Source organism: Ptychodera flava, chromosome 7, assembly GCF_041260155.1.
Source record: "Ptychodera flava strain L36383 chromosome 7, AS_Pfla_20210202, whole genome shotgun sequence".
NCBI classification, from domain to species: Eukaryota; Metazoa; Hemichordata; class Enteropneusta; family Ptychoderidae; genus Ptychodera; species Ptychodera flava.
This window is the reverse complement of record NC_091934.1, coordinates 4,711,875-4,736,361: the sequence shown is the minus strand read 5'-3', so window position 1 is coordinate 4,736,361 and position 24,487 is coordinate 4,711,875. Positions and strand designations below refer to the sequence as shown.

General features: G+C 35.3%; 1 protein-coding gene across 6 annotated transcripts in view; it reads right to left on the bottom strand.

Annotated features, from left to right (window-relative positions):
* The window catches only part of LOC139136614 (phosphatidylinositol 4,5-bisphosphate 3-kinase catalytic subunit alpha isoform-like), a 58,929-nt gene that overhangs the window by 5,835 nt on the left and 28,607 nt on the right, over positions 1–24,487 (bottom strand). For all 6 annotated transcript variants that reach the window (XM_070704380.1, XM_070704381.1, XM_070704386.1 and 3 more), the window contains exons 4-16: positions 14,239–14,486; positions 11,565–11,798; positions 10,677–10,868; positions 9,256–9,504; positions 8,528–8,655; positions 7,565–7,811; positions 7,030–7,133; positions 6,039–6,207; positions 5,089–5,183; positions 4,528–4,649; positions 2,020–2,098; positions 1,417–1,587; positions 764–881 (exon numbers count right to left, since the gene is read on the bottom strand). In XM_070704380.1, coding sequence (XP_070560481.1) covers positions 764–881; positions 1,417–1,587; positions 2,020–2,098; positions 4,528–4,649; positions 5,089–5,183; positions 6,039–6,207; positions 7,030–7,133; positions 7,565–7,811; positions 8,528–8,655; positions 9,256–9,504; positions 10,677–10,868; positions 11,565–11,798; positions 14,239–14,486 — 2,156 coding nt within the window. The remainder of the gene's footprint in view (positions 1–763; positions 882–1,416; positions 1,588–2,019; positions 2,099–4,527; positions 4,650–5,088; positions 5,184–6,038; positions 6,208–7,029; positions 7,134–7,564; positions 7,812–8,527; positions 8,656–9,255; positions 9,505–10,676; positions 10,869–11,564; positions 11,799–14,238; positions 14,487–24,487) is intronic.

The window sequence follows — 24,487 nt, the reverse complement described above, 5'->3', positions numbered from 1 at the left end:
AAACAGTGAATACCCTGGTATTTCACACTACCTTCCTTATCAGGAGACCATCTACATTTGTTACATGTATTTTGATACCGCTGTCTGGATTAATGTTTTCTTTTTTATGAAGAAATCTTCTGATTGGGAGACTTTGTCCTGAATGTGTAAAGCTTTGAAAATGTCAATGTTTGATTTCAATAAACATGCATTTGATGTAAAAAAAGTATAAATGGAGATGATCAACGTGGCTGAAATACACATTGCATGTAAGCTTCAAGTTATTGTATGTCTTTGCTACAGAAGATATCGTCAATATTCAATATATCTGGAAAAATGCAAAGAAAGCAATGGTGAATTTTTTCAGAACAATGGTAAACCCTGGCCACCCTCATATTTGATAATGAACATAGTGGTACACTTTTCTGAATGAGCAAATGTCTACTAATGAAGAGCACACTACTACTCTGTAAAAAGTCTTTACCAAATCCAGACTTTGTCTCCTGGTCTGTGGTTACTTCATCTCCAAATCTATAGACATTTCCGGTTTGGGAGTAATTTCCCTCTTTTGTTTGTGTACCTTGCTGTGAGAGGTTGGAATGGGAGAGGTTTGAAAATGGAACAGCCATAGTGAACTGAAATGAGGGTGTTAAAAGGGGTAGGAAAGTGGTACGGAAGTTGCTAAGTGAGGGATTGGAGTGGCACACTTTGAAAGAGGTATTTGGTCACTGTTTACTGACAGGAGAGAGTTTTGGAAGGGTAGGACTTTGAAGAGATAACTAACCTGTCCATCTTCATTGACCATGATGTTGTCATTGTGTCGATCACCGATTCCAAGAATGAATGTAGCAACACAGTAACCAGCACAGGAATGTGTAAACGCTTCAATGGCTTTGTCATATCTAGGTTGAAAATAATACACAGAGACACAAAACTTGTGTTGAGACTACAAATTGAAAGACCATGCCTTCAAATATCGTGTTTCCTGTGAGTCTTGAGCCATGGCCTTGGGTGATATGAAAAACTGAATAGAATATCTTTTAGATTTACATCTAAATCATTGACTACAGTAACAAAATGTACTTTGCTCTCTTTTACTCTTTACCGATGGTGTCTTTGTTAGGCACTGCTTGAAGCTTTCTCACAAAGTTACTCATCGTTTCATTGTTTCATCAAGCTGTGAATTTCAAAAAGACAATACAATGGGTCTGCAGCTTCGTTGTTGACGATGAGTTTGTACTCAAACATCTCAACACATAAACATACAAGTAGGGGCTACCGGTAGTGAACCCTATGGTTGTCTCTGATTGGTTTTTTTCAGTATGTTTCTTTCTTACATCAATCTCTGAATTTGTGGGAAGGTGCATAGATCATGACCCATGGCATTGCATCTTACAACAGATTATTGGGTCAGTGCTAGAAACTTTCAAAACTCACTTCTCTCCTTTATTTCTCTCTTTGATCCAATTATGGAGTTGTGAACTACTGAGTTGCAGTGTTCCGGTGATGCCACCAATACGCTGGATTTTATACACTGTCTTGGCATTCCTCACCACTTCAACCATTCCGGTTTTGTTTCCTGTTGCTAAGCAACCATAGGGAATCATCCTTGAAACAAGACAAACAGACAAAAATGCTGTTTAATCTCTTTGTTGCTATTAAAACCACCAGTATTAGTGGTGCAAAGTTAACAAAAAGATTCTTGTTGATTGAAAAAACCACATCGAATAGTGTCTAACACCAAGCACACAGTGGCCATCAACAGGTGTTTATTTTCTTGGCCTCTAATACACAATCATTCATTTTATATGTATCACACTTTCAAAGTACATGTATTTCTGCAATCCAAAAAATGCAGAATAGAATATTATTTTGTTAAGTTATTCAAACCTTCAAAAGGGGTACAAATAATGTCACTGATAGTCAGTGATGTCAATATCACACCAATACTCTTGATCTGTGGTCAGTAAATTGTAGTACCACGGTATGACATACAACTGATTAGTTCAAGGGTTCATGCCTAAATATGTTTTGTCCTACCTTAGATCAATGCCTTCATTTTTCCATATGCTGTCCATAATACGAAATACTTGAAGAGTCAGCATATCTTGTCTGAGATCTGAAAGAAAATTAATTTACAATATATCAGTTTAGTTTATTTCACAAGTAAACTGACTTAATTTTGAGAAATAAAACCATACAATAACAATTTTGAGATTGTATTCTTTAATATCTTTGAGAAACTTTTAAGAAAATAGTGGGTACCAAGTTACTTTATAGTTGACTTATCAGCATATTGAGTGATACAAAGAGAATGAAAACTAGTATTCTGATTGATAACTTTGAGGACTGTCATCAAACAGTGCTTGTTATTTGAGTAGGGTTTTTTCTGATGTGAATTCAATGTGGTATGCAGACAGTGTGACTGTTGCCGTAACACTCAGTGCTGACACTGATAGGCTTTAAACACAAAAAGAGAGTTACAGCTATACACACAAAAAGAAGCTTGAGCAAACACAAAGACAGAGATAGCTACTGTGTAGGTACTTAATACTTAGACATATACAGATAGACACATACAAACACACACAATACATACATGTACATACATACATACATACATACATACATACATACATACATACATACATACATACACTACATACATACATACATACATACATACATACATACATACATACATACAAAATGACAAAATGCTGTGTTTTGACAGATGTGAACAATACAGTAAGGGTATTCAGAAACTATTTCAAATTTCCTTACATCAGCCTTATCCTTATAACTTGTAATTTGTGAAATTTTCTTGAATCTAAGATAACAGTGCTGAGTCAGTGAGGCATTAAATTGGCATGGAAAACACGCTGGTTGACATTATGAGGTTTAGACTATGAGGTGAGTAAACAATGGCAGGGTGGGACCAAGGAATGGGACTTACGGAAATTGAAGATAAGCAGTATTTACAGTTTTCAAAGTTATCAGCATTCATTTTCCATTCGTAAGTACAAACTTCTATTTTCAAAACTTTGTTCATAAGAACAAAATTCTCTCTCAAATCCTTCCAATAACGTTCTGCTTTTTAAACTTTGTATGGTTTTTTTCCTAAACCTTTCATTCATAAAGCTGTTATCTTTATCTGTGAAAATCCTTGCCAAAGTACAACAGTTTCATGGTTGAGCACCACACCTAAAGGGTTGAGCATCAAACCTCCAAACACAGCAGGTTATGCCACCCCTCACCATTCCCACTGGGCTGCTGCACACCCCCTTTTAGAACAATAGTTCAATCTGCATTCCTCGAGAAGCCGGCTTTTGTGGAAGTCAACCAACCGATACAAAAACACTGTAAGACGTCCTCCAATTAGCTGCAGACTAATTCATTCAACAAGTTCTTCACACATTATCTGATTACATGGCTTCATTATCAAGTGTTTGTTTTAGGGAAAGTTACTGCATGAAACTATTACAAGACTTAATTAGCTAAGCACTGACTTGAAGTCTCCTGAACACACACTTCAAATTACTGCAAAGAACAGATGGCTTGATCTTGTCTGCGTAATCTAACATGTCAGCTTGAAACTAACAATGCCAAACAGCTTGGTAATGTCACTTGACTGGCTCACTGTTCTCATAATCTGATTGGCTGACACAATCAGTATAAAAGCACAGGATTTGACAAGGCAAAGTGGGTCTCAGGTTTCAAGAGTGTCCTGTCTGCAAATTCACTTGAAATGTCAACTACAGTTTAGACAACTTTGGTATATATAAACCATTTCTTTTGCTAAAAGCTTGTCTGTTATAATGTGTGGATTCTACAGAAAGTAGTTTAGGTAAAAGTGAAAGCAGAGTTTTCATGGCCTCCACACTACGGTCAATTTTATTCCAAAACATTTGACACAGGGTTTTCACATTTCAGCTTCCAGTGTGAGGTAACAGTTAATGCTAGAGGTAATTCTGATCTAAGATGCAACTACAAAACTTTGTTTCATGCCCTCATCAAGTTTACTTCTATTGTATCCCGGTAGGTGGTCTAACCACATAACCATTTATCATTCTAGCTAATGTCCAAAAAGTGTTAAAATTGCTAAAAACACCCCTCACTTAGGATGTGGCCGACATGTCTCTCTGATTCATCCTAAATTGGTTCACTAAAAAGTGTTAAATGCGTTAAAATGGCGGAAACAAACAAAACACATTCTTTTGTTTTTATTGTCCCATTCAGGAGTCACTCTTTGTGTGTCCTTTGTCTGACAAAATGTGTTACTTTTACACCACAAAGACAGGAAGTTTGTGTTTTTCCAACCATTCTGACAACACCACATTACTTTCAATGCTACAAATGACTAATAACTGTGAAAGCACTCCTAAAAGCTGCTATACCTACTCTTGTAGCTGATGTGAAAAAAGTGTGTCAAAGGTCTCTCAGTGGCGTCCTATTTAATGTTAAGAGAGTTATCACATTACGGTGTTTGCCTCTAACCTTCAGTCCAAATCAAGACAAAACACGTCTAGAAATCATGCGTACACTTACCGTCTCCGTTTTTGAACAGAATCTGATGGTCTTCGTATAGGGCTTCGCTCATCAGATCTGGGTTGGCCCAACTCAGCAGTAGAGGGCGCTTTGCTGAAGATAAGATTCTGCACCGTTCAATTCTGCAAATGAGTAAGAATTGAGTTGTCAGGGTTCATATATGAAGTACATGTAGTTTGCAAAGTGACTTCTTTAATGTAAAAAACGTTCCTTCCTTTTTTTTCCATAGGTAGGAGTCAAGTCGATAAATGCTTGAGATAGAAAGTTTGTTTATTTTGCTTAATAGGTTTCACAATTATTTCCTGGATGTAATCAGGACAGGATATTATTTTTACAGATGACACGATACATTCCATCAGGTGAGAATTCCACCTAACCAATCAAAATTTCACATTTTAGATTCTGTTTACATTTCACACGCTTGATTTTGTTTGTCGGATAGAAATCTACTTTCATTTAAAAAATATGTGACACATGTTTCATGACAAATGAATCAAAGTTTTGGTGCAGGAAGTATCAGATAATGAAATTCATGGAAGCAAGACAGCTTTGACCACGCACCTGACTTTGCCCAGTGTATGGCTTGGATTCAATGGTGATGGAAAATGTTGCAATACATCAATGTAGTCTGGTTGATTCAGCTGTGATTCTATTGACTGTGAAAGAAAACCACAACATCAGAAAGAGTTAAATTGACCATATGTCCTCACCTGCAGTCATGTCCCACAATCCTGCAGTAATATCCTACCCTGCTATACAGCCTGCCTTACAGGCAGAGGTGTTACTGTTGCTTTGATAAAACAGCAGACATGGCTGTTTTTTCAGTAAACGGAAGACTACTGTGTTAACCAAATGCTGTAGAGAATTTCCTCATTATCCTGGGGGCATGTCTCCATTTCATGTTATGAAAGGCAACTCTATGACATCATGATAGCTGCAATATGCAGGACCAGACATACTGTACTAGTTAGTTACTCTGTATCTGTACAAACCCTGACAGTGTTGTGGTCATCTTCAGGCACACCATTCTTTCTATTCAATCTCTCCAAATTTTTCCTCAAGCACTGAGCTACACCACATTGGTTTGCCTTTCTATGATGTTAATAGTTTGCACAAACAATAGCTATCCTATCCTTGTTCAAATTGGATTATCTTTTTTTTTTTCGCTTTCATCATTTGTATCACAGTAACAATTCAGTTGAGAAAGTAACAAATTCTGTCATCCCTGTAGCAGAATTTGACCAAAGTACAAATGATTCTAAAAATGTTGTTCCCACATAGCTGCCAGTCTCAGGATAATTGGTGTGATCATGATTGTTGACAATGGTTCATACAAAACCCCATCGGTACTTTCTGCCAGTGCACAGAAAGTAAACATCAAACAATCTTTGTCTCCCTCTACAGTCCCTTCTTGATTCTTTCGTTTTTTTGTCTCACAGCCCATCAAGCTTTCAACTCCATTGTACTACCACACTCAGCACAAAGAGACATTACCATAAACACACTCTCACCTTGATATTGTCATCTTTACGTTCCCTGATCATATCAGTGAGCAAGGTAAGTTTCTCAATTGCCTCTACCTGGTTGATAAGTTGTTTAAGGTATGCACCACTAGTACGAAGGTAAGCCTCTAACATCAAACCAAACTGAGGGTTACTGGTTGGTTGGTGTAGTTCAGCCCTATCATCAAAACAACACAGGTAAATGTTAAATTACTTACCATTCAATTTTCATGGTTTGAATTTACAAGGTGCACACAGAAGGACGACAATCACTTCTCTATTAGATTTTTCACAAAGTAGTTTCCATTTCAAAACTGAAAGACTCCAACTTCTGCTTAAAATTTCATTGGAGAAAGTTTGAGACACAGAGCTTTTAAAATTAAGAATAAAAGTGAGGGTCAAACTGCAAGGTTTGGTACTAAAGAAACAAATTATCTAAAATTAACTGATACTTGAAATTCAAAATTGTTTCTACCTGTGTGTTACCTCTGTTGAAAAAGTTTAATTTTTTTCATTTTCCCTTAGCAAGATGTTGAAAAACTATTTATTCCACAAGCTTCAACATGAGTCTATACAAGCCATGAATTAGTGATGATAAAAGCATTCAATATTAAATGGAATTTAATTTCTAAGTTTTTGCTGATTGGCAGATCACTTGATGAAATTCAAATTTACATAGATAACAATAGATTTTAACAGTTTAGTTGCAAAGTCAGTGCATCTATATCCAAGTGAAACTTGGATTTAAATGTTATCTACATTCAAAGTGGTGAAATTAAATCCCTGTGACAATTTCAGTGTTTTACTCTCTAAATTGTAAAAATTTGAGACTGTCAATATCTGTCCCAAAGGGTGGGCATTCTACCTGACGTCGATAGTAATCACAGTGACAGTGACAGAGACAAGGACCATGAACTCAGAAATAAACAGGAACAGTGGAAGAGCAGTCAGAAATCAACAGAACAGTGAAATGTACAAGACAAATAAAAACCCAACTTACTTGAGATGCCAGAAGAAAAAATGTCCAATGTTTTGGTTAAGAAGTGCTCTCTTGATAAGAAATTTGGCCAAGGGATTGTCAACGTAAGCTTCAAACTTCAACACCTGTTGACAGAAATGATTCATCCAAGTTGAAACACTGTACCGATATATTGTTTACGCAAGAACAAAATAGAGGACTACAGACAGACTATGATTTCGAGAAAGAGTGAAAGACAGAGATGGCAAACACATATTAGTACATTGTTTGGATTGAAAAGTATTTACTTCTACATTGATGAGTAGCAATGGAAATCTAAGGTACACATTGGAACATATATGCTCTAATCTTTAATACAAGATGACTTTTACCATTGTATCTTTCAAAAATACAGAATCACTTGAAAGTTCTACATTTTTACCACCTACATTATACTCTATATAAATAGCAAACAGTAACATAGTGACAATCTGATGCTGACTTTTGAAGCCCATACAAATAATTGACAGTGGATGCAATACAAGTGACATCATTTATAAAACAATACAGTACATACCTGTACAAGTTGAATAAGATACTGAGAAAGTTTATTGTCGGAAAGTTTAGCTTCCAGACACTCCACAGCAAACGTCCTGACACCGACATCTGCATAACTGCAATCCAAGAGTTCTATTGCAATTTCAGGTTCCACAATGGGCCATGATTTCAGCAATACATACATCTGTGCTACTTTCTCTCTGCTTGCCCAATCTACAGCATTGAGTAACTTGGGCAGTGATTCAGGTCTGCATTGACAGTAATTCCTGAAAAAGCAAAAATATTCATTGAAATCTTCTTCAGTTCTAATAATTAGTTGAATAAAAGCAAAAAATGTATTTTGAAAACTTTCACATAATATGTGACCTGCACTGTCAATGTCACATGTAAGTTAAGATTTCAATGGCAAATTTATTGTTTCATTAGGAAATAGCAGAACTGCTTTATGTTTCTCTTTTCATACCTACATCTGTGACTAAAGATAGTAAATTTCCAGTATTCGCTTTGTAGAATTATTATTTGATTGTTACTTGACTTTTAGATTACTGATAGCAAATTTCTGAAAAGGGTGAGTAATAAATTGTGGTAATTAACTCGAAAGCACGATCAAGTTCACTGAGGGACACTAAGTGTTGCAAAAACGTTTGCAACATTTGGAGTGAGAAAAGGAAAGTTCTACGGTAATCTCAACAGCCAGTTTAACCTCATGGGGGCGCTGTTGATATACTCCGCCATAAGATTTCAACATAGACAGTAGAAGTGAGACACTTCTTCTGTCTATGATTTCACGCAACTCTGTAGCTGTATGAAAACATTGGTCAGAATATATGAAACAGTGTAATGTACAAGAAAACAATATCTGTGACAACTCTCTTGTGTGCTCAGGTACATTGTCATGATAATTAACATAAAATGTTAATGGTAAAATACTGAAAAGTGCCGGATCCAATTGAAAACCACTGGTAACCATGGCAATGCATACCTGTGTTTCCATAGCAATTCCTTATCTTGTAACGTCATTTCCAGAGTTGAGAGGGGATCTTTTGAAATGACTTCATTAAGTCTTTTGCTTTCTTTCTCAGTTGGCATATCAGGTGCTGCAAGGTAATCCTACCAAGGCAAAACAAATCATCATCATCATCAATCTCAAATACAACCATCATTGAAGATTTCTAGTTGTAATACAGTATGGCAATAGGTCAAACCCAGAATTCGAATAGACCACAGTACAAACAAACCCACATGTGCAAACGCACATAGAAGTATGTGTATTTCCATACATATAACGTTTGTACACATGTGGGTTTGTTTGTACCACTATCACGTGATCTCTTGGGCGTACTGAGTCTGTAGAACACATCGCATCCTTTTTATTCCGGAGTACTACCATTGGAACATCATTTCTGTCAATCAATCTATATTAATCTCTGGACACCTATACTTCATGAAGTTATTAAAATTCCTTGGGAATTCATGACTTTATTTTAAAAGCTGCAGTTCCTTCAAAACACATACTGTTGTCTGACCAGTACCACTAATGAGACCCATTCAGTCATATTTTACAGTAAATTGTCAGCAACAAGTCGTGGCTGCAATGCAATGTCAAAATGACAAGAAGACATATTTTGAAGTGAGGATGATTCATAAGCTGACAAAATACAATCTCTGTGATGAGCTACGAGATATTCAAAATTAAGCTTGATGACTTACTGGTAGATTCTGAACAAAGTCATGGATTTCTTGGTACATAGGAAACTTGACTGTTGAACCAAATCTATCAAATTCAACTTCCAGACAAGACATGTCTTTGTTTGGATTAGATCCAGTACGGCTGAATGGAAACAGCAAACTGTCTGCATCTTGTGGGACAGGCCAGAGATACAGACGAACATTTCCACTCTGTAATCTGTTTAGATAGTCGAATAAGTTCACGTTGCCGTATGCAAGGGCACATTTTTCCTGGAAAAAAAGAATGGAAAGCATTATATTGACTGCTTGTGTAATGACAGAAATCAATCAAAATACTCGGTGATCATAAATTGAAGGTTTATTTTGTACTACCAAGAATCACTACAGCTCTATCACTTTCCTAAAGTCATTGCTCTCATGCCTAATACTGTTCTATTACTTTGGATTACTTGAAGCATTATTTATCACTAATGTTAATAAAAAACATCCAGTTAGAGTCATTTAACATGTCACCAAAACATTATTGAACAGGAATCCTGTACAGCAGATACAAAGGTATTTTTAGTAACTTTGTGGCAGTCTTGGAAAAAAAGATCACATCAGATGCTAGGATGTCATTGATTGGCAACAGAATTCTCATACAGTAATAAAAAATATTTCTATCCAATTTAAACATAATTTGAAGTGACACAACTTTTTGTTACATATTTTAAACATGGTATAACACTAATGTCAATATTTGTTAGTTTTGGAGAAGTTTGTAATTTGATGGCCAACTGAATTTTGAATTCCAAAGCTAAAACATTCACCACTGGCATTTATGCAAGCAGTGGCAAAGAGTTTGGATGTGCCTGCAAAACTAATGAGAATATAGCACTGTGTAGTGATGGGTGCCTTGGTTCTTGTTAACTCCCTAGAACAGTAGCAATCAGAAGGATGACAATGTTTGGAATCAGGAATCAGGAATGTCAAATTCCAAGGGTTACATCAAAACACTATATCACTCTTCTTAATGTCAGTGCATCTTTGCTGAGTCAAATATTGGCCATCCACACTGCAATAGTATGCAATAGGGCCAATATGATCACACAAAAAGACAAAACATCAAAGTTTAGAGGCTTTACGAAATGTCCTACTTTCTCACTTTCTCTAGGGATGTTGGGAGTCAGTTTCAACTTATGTTTCAGTTATACTTTTCATCCTCCTTAATTGTTGCCATACATCAGATAAACAAGTTTACAGGGACACAGTCCATGTCAAACTTTTCATCAATATCTGTGGTCTTATTCACATCATTCAATTGTTTGATTACATCATTATAGCAAGGTATGAAAGAGGAGTGTGGAAGTAGTGTCTTTCCCTGCTAGTGTCTGTATAACAATCATTGCGATTATTTAACAATAAATCCATCACTGTATTTGGTGGACTGCAAGAACACTCACCTCTCGTCTGGCTTTCCTTTTGAAAGTTGAACATATAGAGAGACAGAGTCTAGCACTTCTTGGAATATCTCTGAGTTGTATTTTGTAGTCTAACCATTTACTCCACAGTGGATTGGAGCTGTTCACTTGCTGAGTGTCAACATAGTCACAAAGAGGTTCTGCACCATGGTATATACCAGTGTGTATGTAAATCTGTGCAGAGTGTGATATAATGACACATAATAAATCAACATTAAGGCGTACATATGACATTTTATTTGCTGTATATTCTAAAAGGTAGGAGCATAAACTTTTACTTTTTGACAAAACTACAAACACTACTGAGAAAGTAACTGAAAGGCTGTGCTGTGAAGAAATATGCTGCTTCCTTACTGAGGGTGTAAAGAGCTTGGCAACTTTTCAACAATCTTGAAGTGTTACTAGCCATCTCATCCAGATAAGTGAGTGAAAGAAATAACTGATATGAGATGGCAATGAAACAAGACTGAGTAAATTTAACATGCAGAGTAACAGTATAACTATGTGACTGTACAGTTGTTGGTTTCACAACTTGATGAACAATTAAAGAGAAGTCCCTGCTACTGTATTACCAGTACATGACCTTTGACCCTTTCAAAACAATTCTGCAATCACAGGAATATTTTACATTCAAGTTACACTTTCGTTGGTTGGACTGGAGATGACATACACATTTGTATGTCAACTGTGTTGTTGACAACAATGCTTAGAAACTTTGCTGTCTGATAACAACCTTATCTTATGAACTGGCAATAGAGAATGGTAGATAGTATCGATACTAAAATGAAGAGAAAGCAGTCAACATACTGTATACATGTGTCAATGTTACTATTTGCAAACAAAATGTCAAACTTTACCACAGAATCATACCTTGTCAAATTCCTTAGCATTGACATAAGTTGCACAAATAATGCGAATTCTAAGTCTGGCATCTGTTTCCCAGAGAGATACCGTTGGAAGATTTCCGTTGATAGAACTAGCACCAGGACGACGGGAATAAGAAGGCACAATAAAATGATTCTGAGGAAGACTTTTGAAGACGCTATCTTTGGACATCAGCATCAACTGCGGCAGTTTATCTTTACCAATACACTGTTGTATGTACTGAAAGACAAACAAAAGATTTGGACATCAGTACCAATGAGGGCAGTTTATCTTTACGCATGTCCTGAAAGATAAAGAAGGATTACTTCTCAGCATCCTGCCTTGTCTATAATATCCTGTTTGCACTTTAACCAAATGTGAATTAATGGCGAAAAAGTAGAAATGTTATGGCAAATATTACTTTGGAAATGTTAGCAGATCATTCTTGATTTAATTTTCTCAAGCCTTCCTTTCATGGTGAAAGTGTTAATAAACATTACTCAAGTAGAGATTTACCAAATCACAAGCTGACAAAGTCAATGAAAAATTGTGGAACTACCAGATTTCACTTTTGAAATACAGCAAAATCAACTTGTTAATGTTGTAAAATCGCAAGATGTAAATGCTAATTCTTGCTAACTCATGTTTATCTTTCCAGCTTTCCTTGACTACAATATCAGTAAAATCGGAGTGTTTCTAGTGACTACAATATCAGTAAAATCAGAGTGTTCTATGGTTAAAAAGTAACACAGCCTGTGGCATACACTGTGGTTCCACTCATAAAAAGGCACAAACTGGACATACATTGTAAATATATTGTCAGTTGAATAGTTTCAGCTATAAGTAGCTGACTGTCTCTCCTCAGTGACCCACTTCATACATTACTTGCAAACGGCTGCCATAAACTGCCTGGGGACAAAAGTCAAGGATACTCTTATACAATTCTACTTTACGATGATTTTCAGGAAATAGACCCATAGAGTCAAAAGGTTTAAACAGAGAAATTGCATGTGCTGGTAAAAGACTAAGTACTGTCTATAAATTCCCACTGGTGCTTTAGAAAACCACCTTAGTCAATCATAGTGTCAGGGTTAGTTTCAGTGACATAAGTAATAAATGTATTGCCAGTAGTGTTTGAGTCATAGCACTGAAAGTCTGCTTGGATGTCTTTCAAACTCTTACTTAATCAATGATTGGATTATGAAGTGTTATAAATTTGTTTGTTATTGACTACAAAACCAAGCATTTAAAACTGCTAGTCAGATACAATGTGAATCTACTGCCCTGTGACAGATGTAAATGCAAACTGTTAGTTATCTCATATATACATGTCCTTTGACAAGACTGAAGTCAAACTTTCAAATCTCTTGCATGCACATTTTCAGATTATTAATGAAAGACAGTAAAACATCAAAACACTGACAGACAGACAGACATGTATTATGGAAATGACAATAAAGTAATCAATGGTCAATATTTGTGAAAATCTTGTTTATTTTTCCATAACGTTACTGACAATGTGTGTTTCTCCCTCTTTTAGCATCTGTATGTGTCACTATTGCAAACAAGACTTTTCATCTAGAATCTGTGACCTCAATGTAACAAAAAATTCATGGACTTTTCGAGACTTGCTTTGACAATTTTCAGGTGGTTATATTTTGTAAAACAGATCATTTTCAATAAGTGTTGTGCAGCAAACATGGAAATCTTCCATGCAACATCCCCTGTAAATACATTAAATTCAACAGTTTTAACAGATTCCTTACAGTTACAAAAACTGGTTTGGAATTCCAGGACTTTGAAAGGGAAGTACAAACCTCTTAACTTTTTTTGTTGTTGTGAACAAAATAATTTCAATTCACTGCATATCATAAATAATGACAAATTGCAAAGATAAAGGGTTCTGTATTCAATATTTGTATTCTATGTATTCTATGCTGAGATAATGACCCAGTCATATACGATTTGACACACTGAAAATTTTTAAGGCTGCAAAGAGTTAATTTGGCTTTAACCTTTGCCTTGGCATGTATTTCTCAAACCCTTCAGTTTTGAAGTCAAATCTGACAATGGTACTTTCTAAAATCTTTTCTGACAACTTTTTATCAGTGTATTGTTATTGTTTTGTCTATTTTTATAGGCATACATTTTTAACTTGCTTCTTTTGATCACATTTTTATGAAGTATGCTTTAAATTCAAATCACTATCATTATCACTTTTGATTGTAAATTCTTCTACAGCTGCATACTATATAGCTTAATCAAGGTAACACGCGCCTCAAAAGAGAAAGACTTTCATCAATGAAACTTTCAACCATTCTCTTACCAAATCAACAATACAAATCAGGTCATCGCGCAAAGTTTGATACAAGAGAAACAAATTACCCAACATTTACCAATACTTGTAATTTTAAAAGGCTGCCATCCCTGTGTTACCTATGGGGGGGGGGGGGGTAATAACATTTTTGATTTTGAAAAACTAAGACATAGAAAAGTTTTCTTACTTACAAAGAGCCCCGACAAGCAGAGCCCCCAAAAAGTATGAAAAAATTCGGATTCCAAATTTCTGTCCCCAAGGTGCATTCTACCTTAAAACAATAATAAACACATGTCAGTGACTTGGTAGCTGTCCTAATAAAACAGTAAAAACCCTGCCGTAAAGTTAACAATCTCCTCTCACCTTATACTGTGAAATTGGATAAGTTCCAAGGAAATACTCATCACATCCACAGACTTTGAGGACGTATGTACCCTTGTATTCATCCACACATCTCTGCTGTTGTCCGGTTGATAAATCCATGCTACGTGTCTTCTTACGTATGGTTTCAGCAATCAGATCCACTGGCAGTGCATTGTGGGTGATTTTGATTGTGTACTTTTGTTTATCACCTGCAGCTGAGATGACCCATATGCATATCATTATCAGACCTGTAAGAGACAACAACAGAATAAACAATTACAGCATTTTGCATCATGGCAAGACTGCACAATACTGGGCCAATGCTGTGTCACAATTCAACGTTGTTTTAAATTATTGACAAGATACCACAATCTTACATGTAGTACCGGTACTTCAGTATTGAAGACATTGACTTGACTATATTCCATTTATTACTTTTATCAAAGGTATCTGTAGCGATATTATTACCAAATTCAAGGAAAAAAGTCTGTTATTATATGGATAAGGCTGGATGTCACTTGATATCTGTATCAATATCACAGACCTTAATCATACTTTCCAATTTCATAGTATATTTGTACAAGCCATTTGAATCCCCTAGCAGAAATACTGCAGTTGGCTAACATTGTTTTATATAACATACCGTATCACCTACACAAGATATGACATTTTTTTGTACAGGTACCAGTAGACTGCATGCATTAAATGAAAATAAACTTTAGAAAATATGTTTTTACATATTTACAGGATCTGATGGGTGGATGGGTGGGTGCTTGTTTGAGTAATAGTTTAAGCCCAGGTTAGTCAACATTGTATGGTGCTCAAATCATCATTCAGAATTTATTGTGAAATGTTGGTTATTCAAAAAGCTGTCAGCAATTTTAACTCCAAACATCCTGTTTCAATGGATCATGATGTTTGGGGAATTTAAATTTATTTCATCTTTGGATTTATAACTTATAAACTTTAGGCTAGGTGAGGTGAGGAAGTTTGAGATCAAATGCAATAAGTGTTGTTTTGAATGTTTTTATTTATCCACTGCTCCTTACGTGCACAGAGCGGTAAGACTTTGGTACATGCACAGAGCGGTAACACCTTGATACATGCACAGAGTGGTAACACCTTGATACATACATGCAATTTGTGGTGTTAACTAGAGACTATGGTATGCTATGGAAGTTCTAGGTATGACTGTCATTGCATTTACCAGCAAGCAGAGAGCAAAGTTCTTATGAATGATAATTATTCATGTTTTGGTACAAATGATAAAATAAATGACTTGTCATATTGAGGCAAAAATAACCATGATGATGTCAAAGGCTGGTAATTTCCTTCCTCTGAAAGGTAATGGAGTTGAGAAGAATTGTTAGGTTTCCAAATTGATAAAAGACTCACAAATAACCTTTGATTCATTGGGTTTGCTCTGTCTTGAATGCAGGAAGATTACAGATGAAAACATTGACAATTGAAAATGTGAAAGTTGCCATTAACTCTCTAAGGATGGTATGACAAATCAATATTGACATGTGCAGTCTGCTGTGATCAGATACACAGATGAATGGATGACAATTCTGTGAGCAGATTGGGTTTATCTTCTCTAAGACCACGCCAAATTCAAATCCTTTATTTGGAAAAGTCTTTCCTGTCAAGAGCACTGAAAACAATTTGAAATCTAATCCTGATTATTCTAAGCTACTTTGGTGTAAACCTTCTTATTTCATTTAGCAGTCAAAATTGTACAAAGAGAAACAGTGTTGGGGCTAAGAGGGTGTCAGAAAAACAAATAATACTGCTTTAAATATAGTGATGTTAAAAAATCTGTAACTTGTTTAAATCAAGTATGAATCGGTACAATCTGAAAGACTGAAATTTCAAGTTGCAGTTACAAGACTAGCTCATTTGTTTGGAGTACAATCTTTTGTAATCACTGAAGTTTACATGAATATAATAGGAAAACAAACCAATACTGCATCCTTTAAAATGTTGTAAATATAATTGCTGTACCATGGAGAGCTAACATTGGACCTTATTGTCTAAGGATATAGCCAACCTTGAAAATAGTATATATCCCCAGGCTGTAGACATCAGGTGATGTCTATAGAGGAGAAAGTTCAAAAACTGTCAGCCGATACATCATGTGTGGTCATGCCAGTGGTAGGTACATGTAAGGGTCCTGTTTGTGTTTCTGTGAAACAGTGGAACGTTTGTTCAATGTGGTGTATATTTATGACAAATTCAAATACAAGTAAATGAAATAACAGTCATGACAGATGTTTTCTACTGTTAAATATCACATCTGTTTGTGTCTCGGGCTGCTTTCCTTAAACCCCTTCACAATCAAAGTTTGGTACAACCTCATTGCTTTCTGGGACAAAGTTAGACTTCTTCAAAGAGAAGTGGATGAGAGAGGTCAAGGAGTGAGGTCATATTTTTGACAATCATAAAATTATGATTTTCATACATCATAATCACAGTTATCACTAAATCATAACTTTACAAATGTACCCTTTGTTTACTTGTACAAACTTATAACATTTATTATCTGCTAAACATTTACAGTAACTAAGACTTTGCATAGTAAATAAGAGTTTCAAAGTTGTCATTATGTGACTTGAAAAAAGGCAAAAAGCTGTGAAAGTGTATATTAGACCACACTGAACTCTCAGAGGTTTTGTAGTTTGAAGAGTTTCTGGTAAGATGGTAATATCAATGTTCAAAGTACATGTAACGACAATTTTCTCATTACGCTATCAACACAGGAACGTCAGTCCCACTTCAATTTTATTGTCGTTAATATGCAATGATGAACGTATGTTTTGACACAACACTTACAGCAGCTAATCTAACAGTTGTAAGACATTGCAAGAACAGATTATGATGTGTCTCCTTCAATTTGCAGACTAAGTGATGAATAATGTGTTAGCAAGATTCATCTATTACTACTATTACCGACTGATGTATTCCTACAAAATTATCTTTTGTCATCGTACACCAGAACACACACCCAACTAAAGCTTTCATCCCTAGACTTCAGTACATGTCCATTGCTTTCACAGGGTAGTTTAGACCTTTGTATTTGGAAATGGGGGTGACAGGGTTAAAAAGCTACATTACCAAAACCCGATGTGATGGAAATCATTATCATTTTATGAAAGCATTCATTGAGTCACACATAACAGTGTCTACAAACCACAATGACACTAAATGGGAATTTTCATTCCAATCCATCTGAGGTATGTTAGGTCACCAACCCTGATAAAGGAAAGCAGGTAGAGTTACTTTAAGAGGTTTGTTTGTTTCAGTAAGACAAAAACACCGTACACTGCCTTTCTCTATGACCATCTGATTGCCATCAGCCTTTGCTCTTCATATAAACAATAGACACTACAGAAATATAAGAGTGCATGTCTGGAATGTTGAACTCCAACAAGTGGTAGGTGTATTGATTCAGACGACAGATGCATTGATTTTAATGCTGCAAAGAGTCCTGGCACTAGAGGTCAGACTGACTGGCAAACACAGAAAACAAATGATGTATGTACATACATTAACCTGACTGTTCTCAGGTAAGCTGAATAAACAGTGGTTACTGTTTTAAACCTTGTTTTTGTTATTTCAGAGGGGAGATTAAACCTGCAAATGATCCACCAAGTATCAAAACTGAGTGAAATATCAATTTTCTGGAATTCCCTTCAGCAAGATTTCCTATCAAGAACGGCCAGGAAGATATGTTTTATCCCAAGCAAAGTAAAATATCGGAGTCTCACATGGGCTGAAAAAATTTCCTGTATCAAATAAAGGTTGATCCTACTGCAGCAATCTGTATTTCTATTAACTAAAAACCCTGCACTTTACACCAGTAATGTTCAACCAAATAGTCTTGTCTTGTAACTCATGGTTTTTACAATTAAATTTTTATAATTTTCACTGTAACAAGCATTTTTGCTCCTTGATTTTCCCTTAAATTTTCTCTACCTGGTTATACTGATGAATATATAATGTGATATTTTATCATTTTGGATTCTGGAAATAAAAAGTATAGCACCACATATAAGCAGTGACTTATTCTATTATACAACAAGCGACCTAGCGGCCGATATAGCTCCGCTGTGTTTATGTAGAGAATAACTATTTTTGACATATGTTGATGAAGAAGGTGGAAAATCTTTGATAGCTCAATGCAGTGGCCAGAGAAAAGTGGCTAAAATAGCTGCAAAAATACACAATTGAAGATCTAATCATACTTTGAATATATCACATTGGATCATCCCTAAGAACATGTCAACCAAAGCTATCTGATGAGTATTTTTTTGGAGAATAAAATTTTCCTACCAAAAATGGCAACAATTGCCCCCAAAAATAAAATTTGCAGATTTCATCATAATTTCAAAAGCTCAAATTTAGTTCATCTATAGAAACCTATATACCAAATTTCAAAGCTGTTGAACAGTACTTTTTGAGAAACACATTTTTTAACCAAAAATGGAAAAAATTGACCCAAAAATTCAAAATTGCAGATTTCATCATAATTTCAAAAAATATTACTTAGTTCATCTATAGAAACCTCTATACCAAATTTCAAAGCTATCAGGTGAGTAGTTTTGGAAATACCGGTACACATTTTTTGACCAAAATTGGCAAAAATTGCCCCTACAATACAAAATTACAGATTTCATCAGAAATTCAATAATTCATCAGAAATTCAATATATATTACTTAGCTCATCTGTAGAAACCTGTATATCAAATTTCAAAGCTATCAGACCAGTACTTTTTGAGAAACACATTTTTTGACCAAAAATGGCAAAAATTGCCCCAAAAATTACAAAATTGCAGATTTCATCATAATTTCAATAAATATCATTAAGGTGATCTGTAGAAACCAGTATACCAAATCGCAAAGCTATCAGATGAGTAGTTTTGGAAATACACATTTTTTGACCAAAAGTGGCAAAAATTGCCCCAAAAATACAAAATTGCAGATTTCATCATAATTTCAATAAATATCATTTAGTTCATCTGTAGGAACCTGTATACCAAGTTTCAAAGCTATCAGATGAGTACTTTTGGAAATACACATTTTTTGACTAAAAATGGCAAAAATTGCCCCAAAAATACAAAATTACAGATTTCATCAGAAATTCAATATATATTACTTAGTTCATCTATAGAAACCTGTATGCAAAATTTCAAAACTATGAGACCAGTACTTTTTGAGAAATACATTTTTTGACCAAAAATGGCAAAAATTGCCTTAAAAATGCAAATTTGCATATTTCTGCACAATTTGAACAAATCTGAAAAAGATCATCTCTAGGGACATATGTACCAAATATCAAAGCTATCTGACTGGTAGTTTTGAAGGAGAAGATTTTTAAAGATAATTTTACCAAAAATGACAAAAATTGCCTTAAAAATACAAATATGCAAATTTCACCACAATTTGAACAAATCAGACTGAAGTCACCCTAAGTAAACTGCATATCAAATTTAAAAGCAATCAGACAAGCGGTTTCAGAGAAGGAGATTTTTTTACCAAAAACACCAAAAAATGCCGCAAAAATACAAATATGCAAATTTCACTACGATTTGAACAAACTTAAGTGAGGTCACCCCAAGTGAGCTGCATATAAAATTTCAAAGCAATTGGACTTGCGGTTTCAGAGGAGAAGGCAATTGTTGACGGACGACGACGGACGACGACGACGGACGACGACGACGACGGACGACGACGGAAAATCAACCTATTTGATAAGCTCCGCGTCGCTGACAGCGGAGCTAAAAATATTACTTATTAAAGTAGAACGTGCCTCGGGGACAGATATTTGGACTCTAAAACTTTTACAATTCTTTTCTGATATACTACTTGTTGGGGCTCATTTTAAAGCTCTTGGTGTAAGAAAACTTTCCATTGGCTCAGTTTTTGAAAATTCGAAAATTTTATTTTTCTCCATAGAGTTAACTCAGGGATGGCAGCTATTTTGAATTCTAAATACCGGTAAAGCTTGGGTTAGTTGTTTCTCTAGTACCAAAATTTGCACGGTGACCCCTGATTTTCATTCTTGATTTTGAATGAGAATGGTTGAAAAATTCCTTATGGAAATTTTGGGCAAAAGTTTAAGTTTTTCACTTTTGAAGCGCATACTACCTTCATATTTCCATATAATGCAATAATATTTTCAATCCAATGACTATTTTTCTATTTAACCAATGCAGTGTAGTGAGTGTTTTCTAAGAAACATAGGAAGGAGTTCTTGTGATCAAATTACAGGGAAATCAGAGTATTGATGTCAGACATGGCAAAGGGTCAGGATCCTAAGTCCTAACACCCTGGTAATGCCAGCACAGGACAAGACATGAGGTCAATGTTCTCAGATCAGCTTGGACATAGAATATGGAACATGATTAGTGGGAGGTTAGAGTGTCAGACATATTATTGAACACACCCTTCAATCCGGAACTAGATAAATATCAAATATTGCAATGGAATGCAAAATAATTTAGTCACAGATATGAGCACTCATCTAACAAGCTATCTACAGCCTACGCTATTATATTGCGTAAAACAGCTTGTCTTCAACCACACTTGTGACAATAGACGATGTTCCGCTGATTGCGAGATCTCGCGAAACTTTAATACATGTCCGTAAAAACAGGTTTCCAGCTTAGTAATACAAGTCAAACTTTGTATGGAACTAGAAAAAGTGCAGAACTGAGCAAAGATTGCAACTTCATATATTTTATGCAGTGTTTAACGTAACTAGCGACTTGTCCTGTTTTACGCAGTTTGTCCTGTGTTGCGAGAACACGTCCACTGCGAACCACATATTCTCGCGATACCTCGGAATGTCTCGCGCGGTTCGGAACATGGTCTATTGACCACTGGAACATTTACATTGTAGGCTTGAATTCTCAGTCCTGAAGTACATTATTCTTTGGCATTTTTCATTCATTTTGACCATGAACAGCTTATTATTTTTTGTCATGTTTGTGACAGATTTGATGGACTTGCTCAGCTACTGTGGTCAGCAAACATGATTTCAATTAATCACACCTAATCAAATAAAAGACGTTTCACAGAGAAATGTCATTTTCAATTATCATTTATCTGATGGTTTAATTATAAACTCTGTATCTAGCATGGAACTGCAACTCATCAAAGTTGAGCTGATTCCAATTATTAAAATGGATTTCTCTATCAAAATCTCATTATTGTTCATGATTTTGTGAATTCTGTCTGGTGTAGCATTTTGATTTTCGTAGGAATCAGAACAAATTGTGATCTGAATTCATGTACCCTCCATGATTTGTTTAAAGTAAACTACTTTAATTGCAGAAAATACCGTTTTTATGGAACAGCTCTCCAAACTACGAGTAGCACACAGTGATACAAGTAGAAACACATGAGTGTTAGTAAAGAATATTTGACTGATGTTCCAGTACTTGCCCTGAATCTTAGCTTTGTAAGTTTGTTGGTTCAGAGAGCTAACCACAGCAGACTCGGTTTGTTTCCGCCCAAAAGTGACAACAATAATGAACAAATATACATCCAATGTGCTAAAACATCATGTAGATGCACAGATAACATACAGTTATCAATTCAATCATAACAAGTCATCGTTGATGACACAGTCCCCACTTGTTAATGTGTACTTTGATTACAGGTCCTCAGAGAGGATAGAGTCCTCTTCATTAGGTCTGTGATCAAAATACTTTTTAATAAATTCGCTTGATACATGTCTGAGTTGTGGTTCAGGACATGAAAAAATCGTAATAAAATGGCCACACGGCGGCCATATTGGATCTTATCACAAAACAATTCAATGTGCATGTGTGTGACATAGGTCAAAGTCCTTGTACCAACTTTGAATAAAATCGGTTGAGATATGCCTGAGTTATGGCTCTGTACATGAAAAAATCGTAATAAAATGGCTGCATGGCGGCCATATTGGATCATATCACAAAACAAATTGATGTGCATAGCTATAACATTGGTCATATCCTTGTACCAACTTTGAATAAAATCGGTTGAAACATGCCTGAGTAATGGCTCTGTACATGAAAAAATTGTAATAAAATGGCCGCCTGGCGGCCATATTGGATTGTATCACAAAAAAAATTGACATGCATATGTATGACAAAGGTCAATGTCCTTGTATCAAGTTTGAATAAAATCGGTTCAGATATGCCTGAGTTATGGCTCTGTATATGAAAAAATCGTAACAAATGGCCGCACGGCAGCCATATTTGATCGTATCACAAAACAAATTGAGGTGCATATGTATGACATAGGTCAATGTCCTTGTACCAACTTTGAATAAAATAGGTTGAAACATGCTAGAGTAATGGCTCTGTACATGAAAAAATCATAATAAAATGGCCGCCTGGCAGCCATATTGGATTGTATCACAAAACAAATCGACGTGCATCTGTATGACATATGAAGTAATCCTTTTACCAAGTTTGAATGAAATCGCTCCAGGCGTCTCTGAGATATCTGCGTGAACGGACGGACGGACGCACGCACGCACAGACGCACGCACGCACGGACACACGCACGCACGGACATGACCAAACCTATAAGTCCCCCCGGACGGTGTCCGTGGGGACTAAAAAGCCTGAATTATTTGATTTATATTTAGCCAACCATCATGGCATTACAGTATCACCATGCTGGAGTTCAGATTGTGATTTACATTATATATATATATATATATATATATATATATATAAAAAATAAGCTGCATTATCAATATATATATATATATATATATATATATATATATATATATATATATATATATATAATATATATATATATATATATATATATATATATATATATTCGATATCTCCAAGTTGGTTTAATTTTGTTGTCACGTCTGTGATATATCACAAACACTTGACTACCGTATGTTTTATTACCTGATACAAATACCATACACTATAAAAACATAATAAATTTGGAACTAAAAATATAAACAGATCACAAATTTCTTTCATGTGACAGCAAAATAAGGTGAGAGTCTAACACTGATTTCTTGTTTGCAACATCAAATTTAATTTCCTTGACAAATACTTGGAAGAATTTGATTTGAAATTTCTGAAAAGACAATATGCTCTGTGTCATATTAGAAGTGCTAATATCTCAAGGCACTATTCATTGATCTATCTCTCAACAGGAACTTCAAAGTTTTACTGTAATATCACTGATTGGATGACAGTAACAGTTTGTTTCCTCATCAAGAATTGTGAGTGTCAACACCACTTTGTGTTTAGCTAGTACATGATACGAATGCACCATGTAGACACAGCTAGGCTGAGGTTTGTCACTAAGTTGCACCTCACTGCAGAGAAATCACACTTCTCTTATGACATCTGTGTACGGCATGTCCAAAAAAGCCACAGAAGTTCAACTTAACACCATAGGTGAGGACTAGAAGAGGTTTAAACCACTGCATTAAGCACAGCACAGTGTTTTATTAATGGTTTGGTTTTGCTGAACTTCACACATTCCGTGTAATGACCTTTCTAATGATACTCTAGGGTGAAAGATGTGAATGGTTGCCATGGCAATATGAGAACAGAGAGACAATTGATGAACAGGAGTTAACGAGAATTACTGGAACAAGCTGCATCTGATGTGTTACCTAACCCTGTGACTATTATTCATTTATTCAATATCACAGAAGATTTGAAAGTAAATTTGTCATTAAGATTAGTCTATTACTACAACACAACCAACTACATTTTAATGATGACTGAATGAAAATTAAATTCAAGGCAAACACTTTGGACTGATTGTGTATATGTAGTAAATATTAGAGTTTGTATACCTTGCTCTGCCATGATGATAACATATAAATGTTGAAAATTGTTACAATACTGAAAAAAGGACAACTTCTATAACTTCTTTCATTTCATCCTGTACAGTCTTCAATTTCATTCTGTTCGTTCATAATTTTTCCCATTATTGCCCAAAATATCAAAAAACACTCGAATATTCCTTTCCAATTTATGAATATAATTTCCCGAAGAAAGAACTTCAATCAATCACAGATTATCTTGCCATAATTACTGAAATCAATAAACCACCAGAAAGGGATGCAGATTTTTGTATTAGCTGCCCTGAGGCAATCATGTCAAAATTCTTACTTGTCAAATGTACAAGTGCTAATGCTCTTTTGCAAAAATGTCTTTCATCATATTTTAATTGCACAGTCGTGTATCATTTTTTTAGTCTTAACATT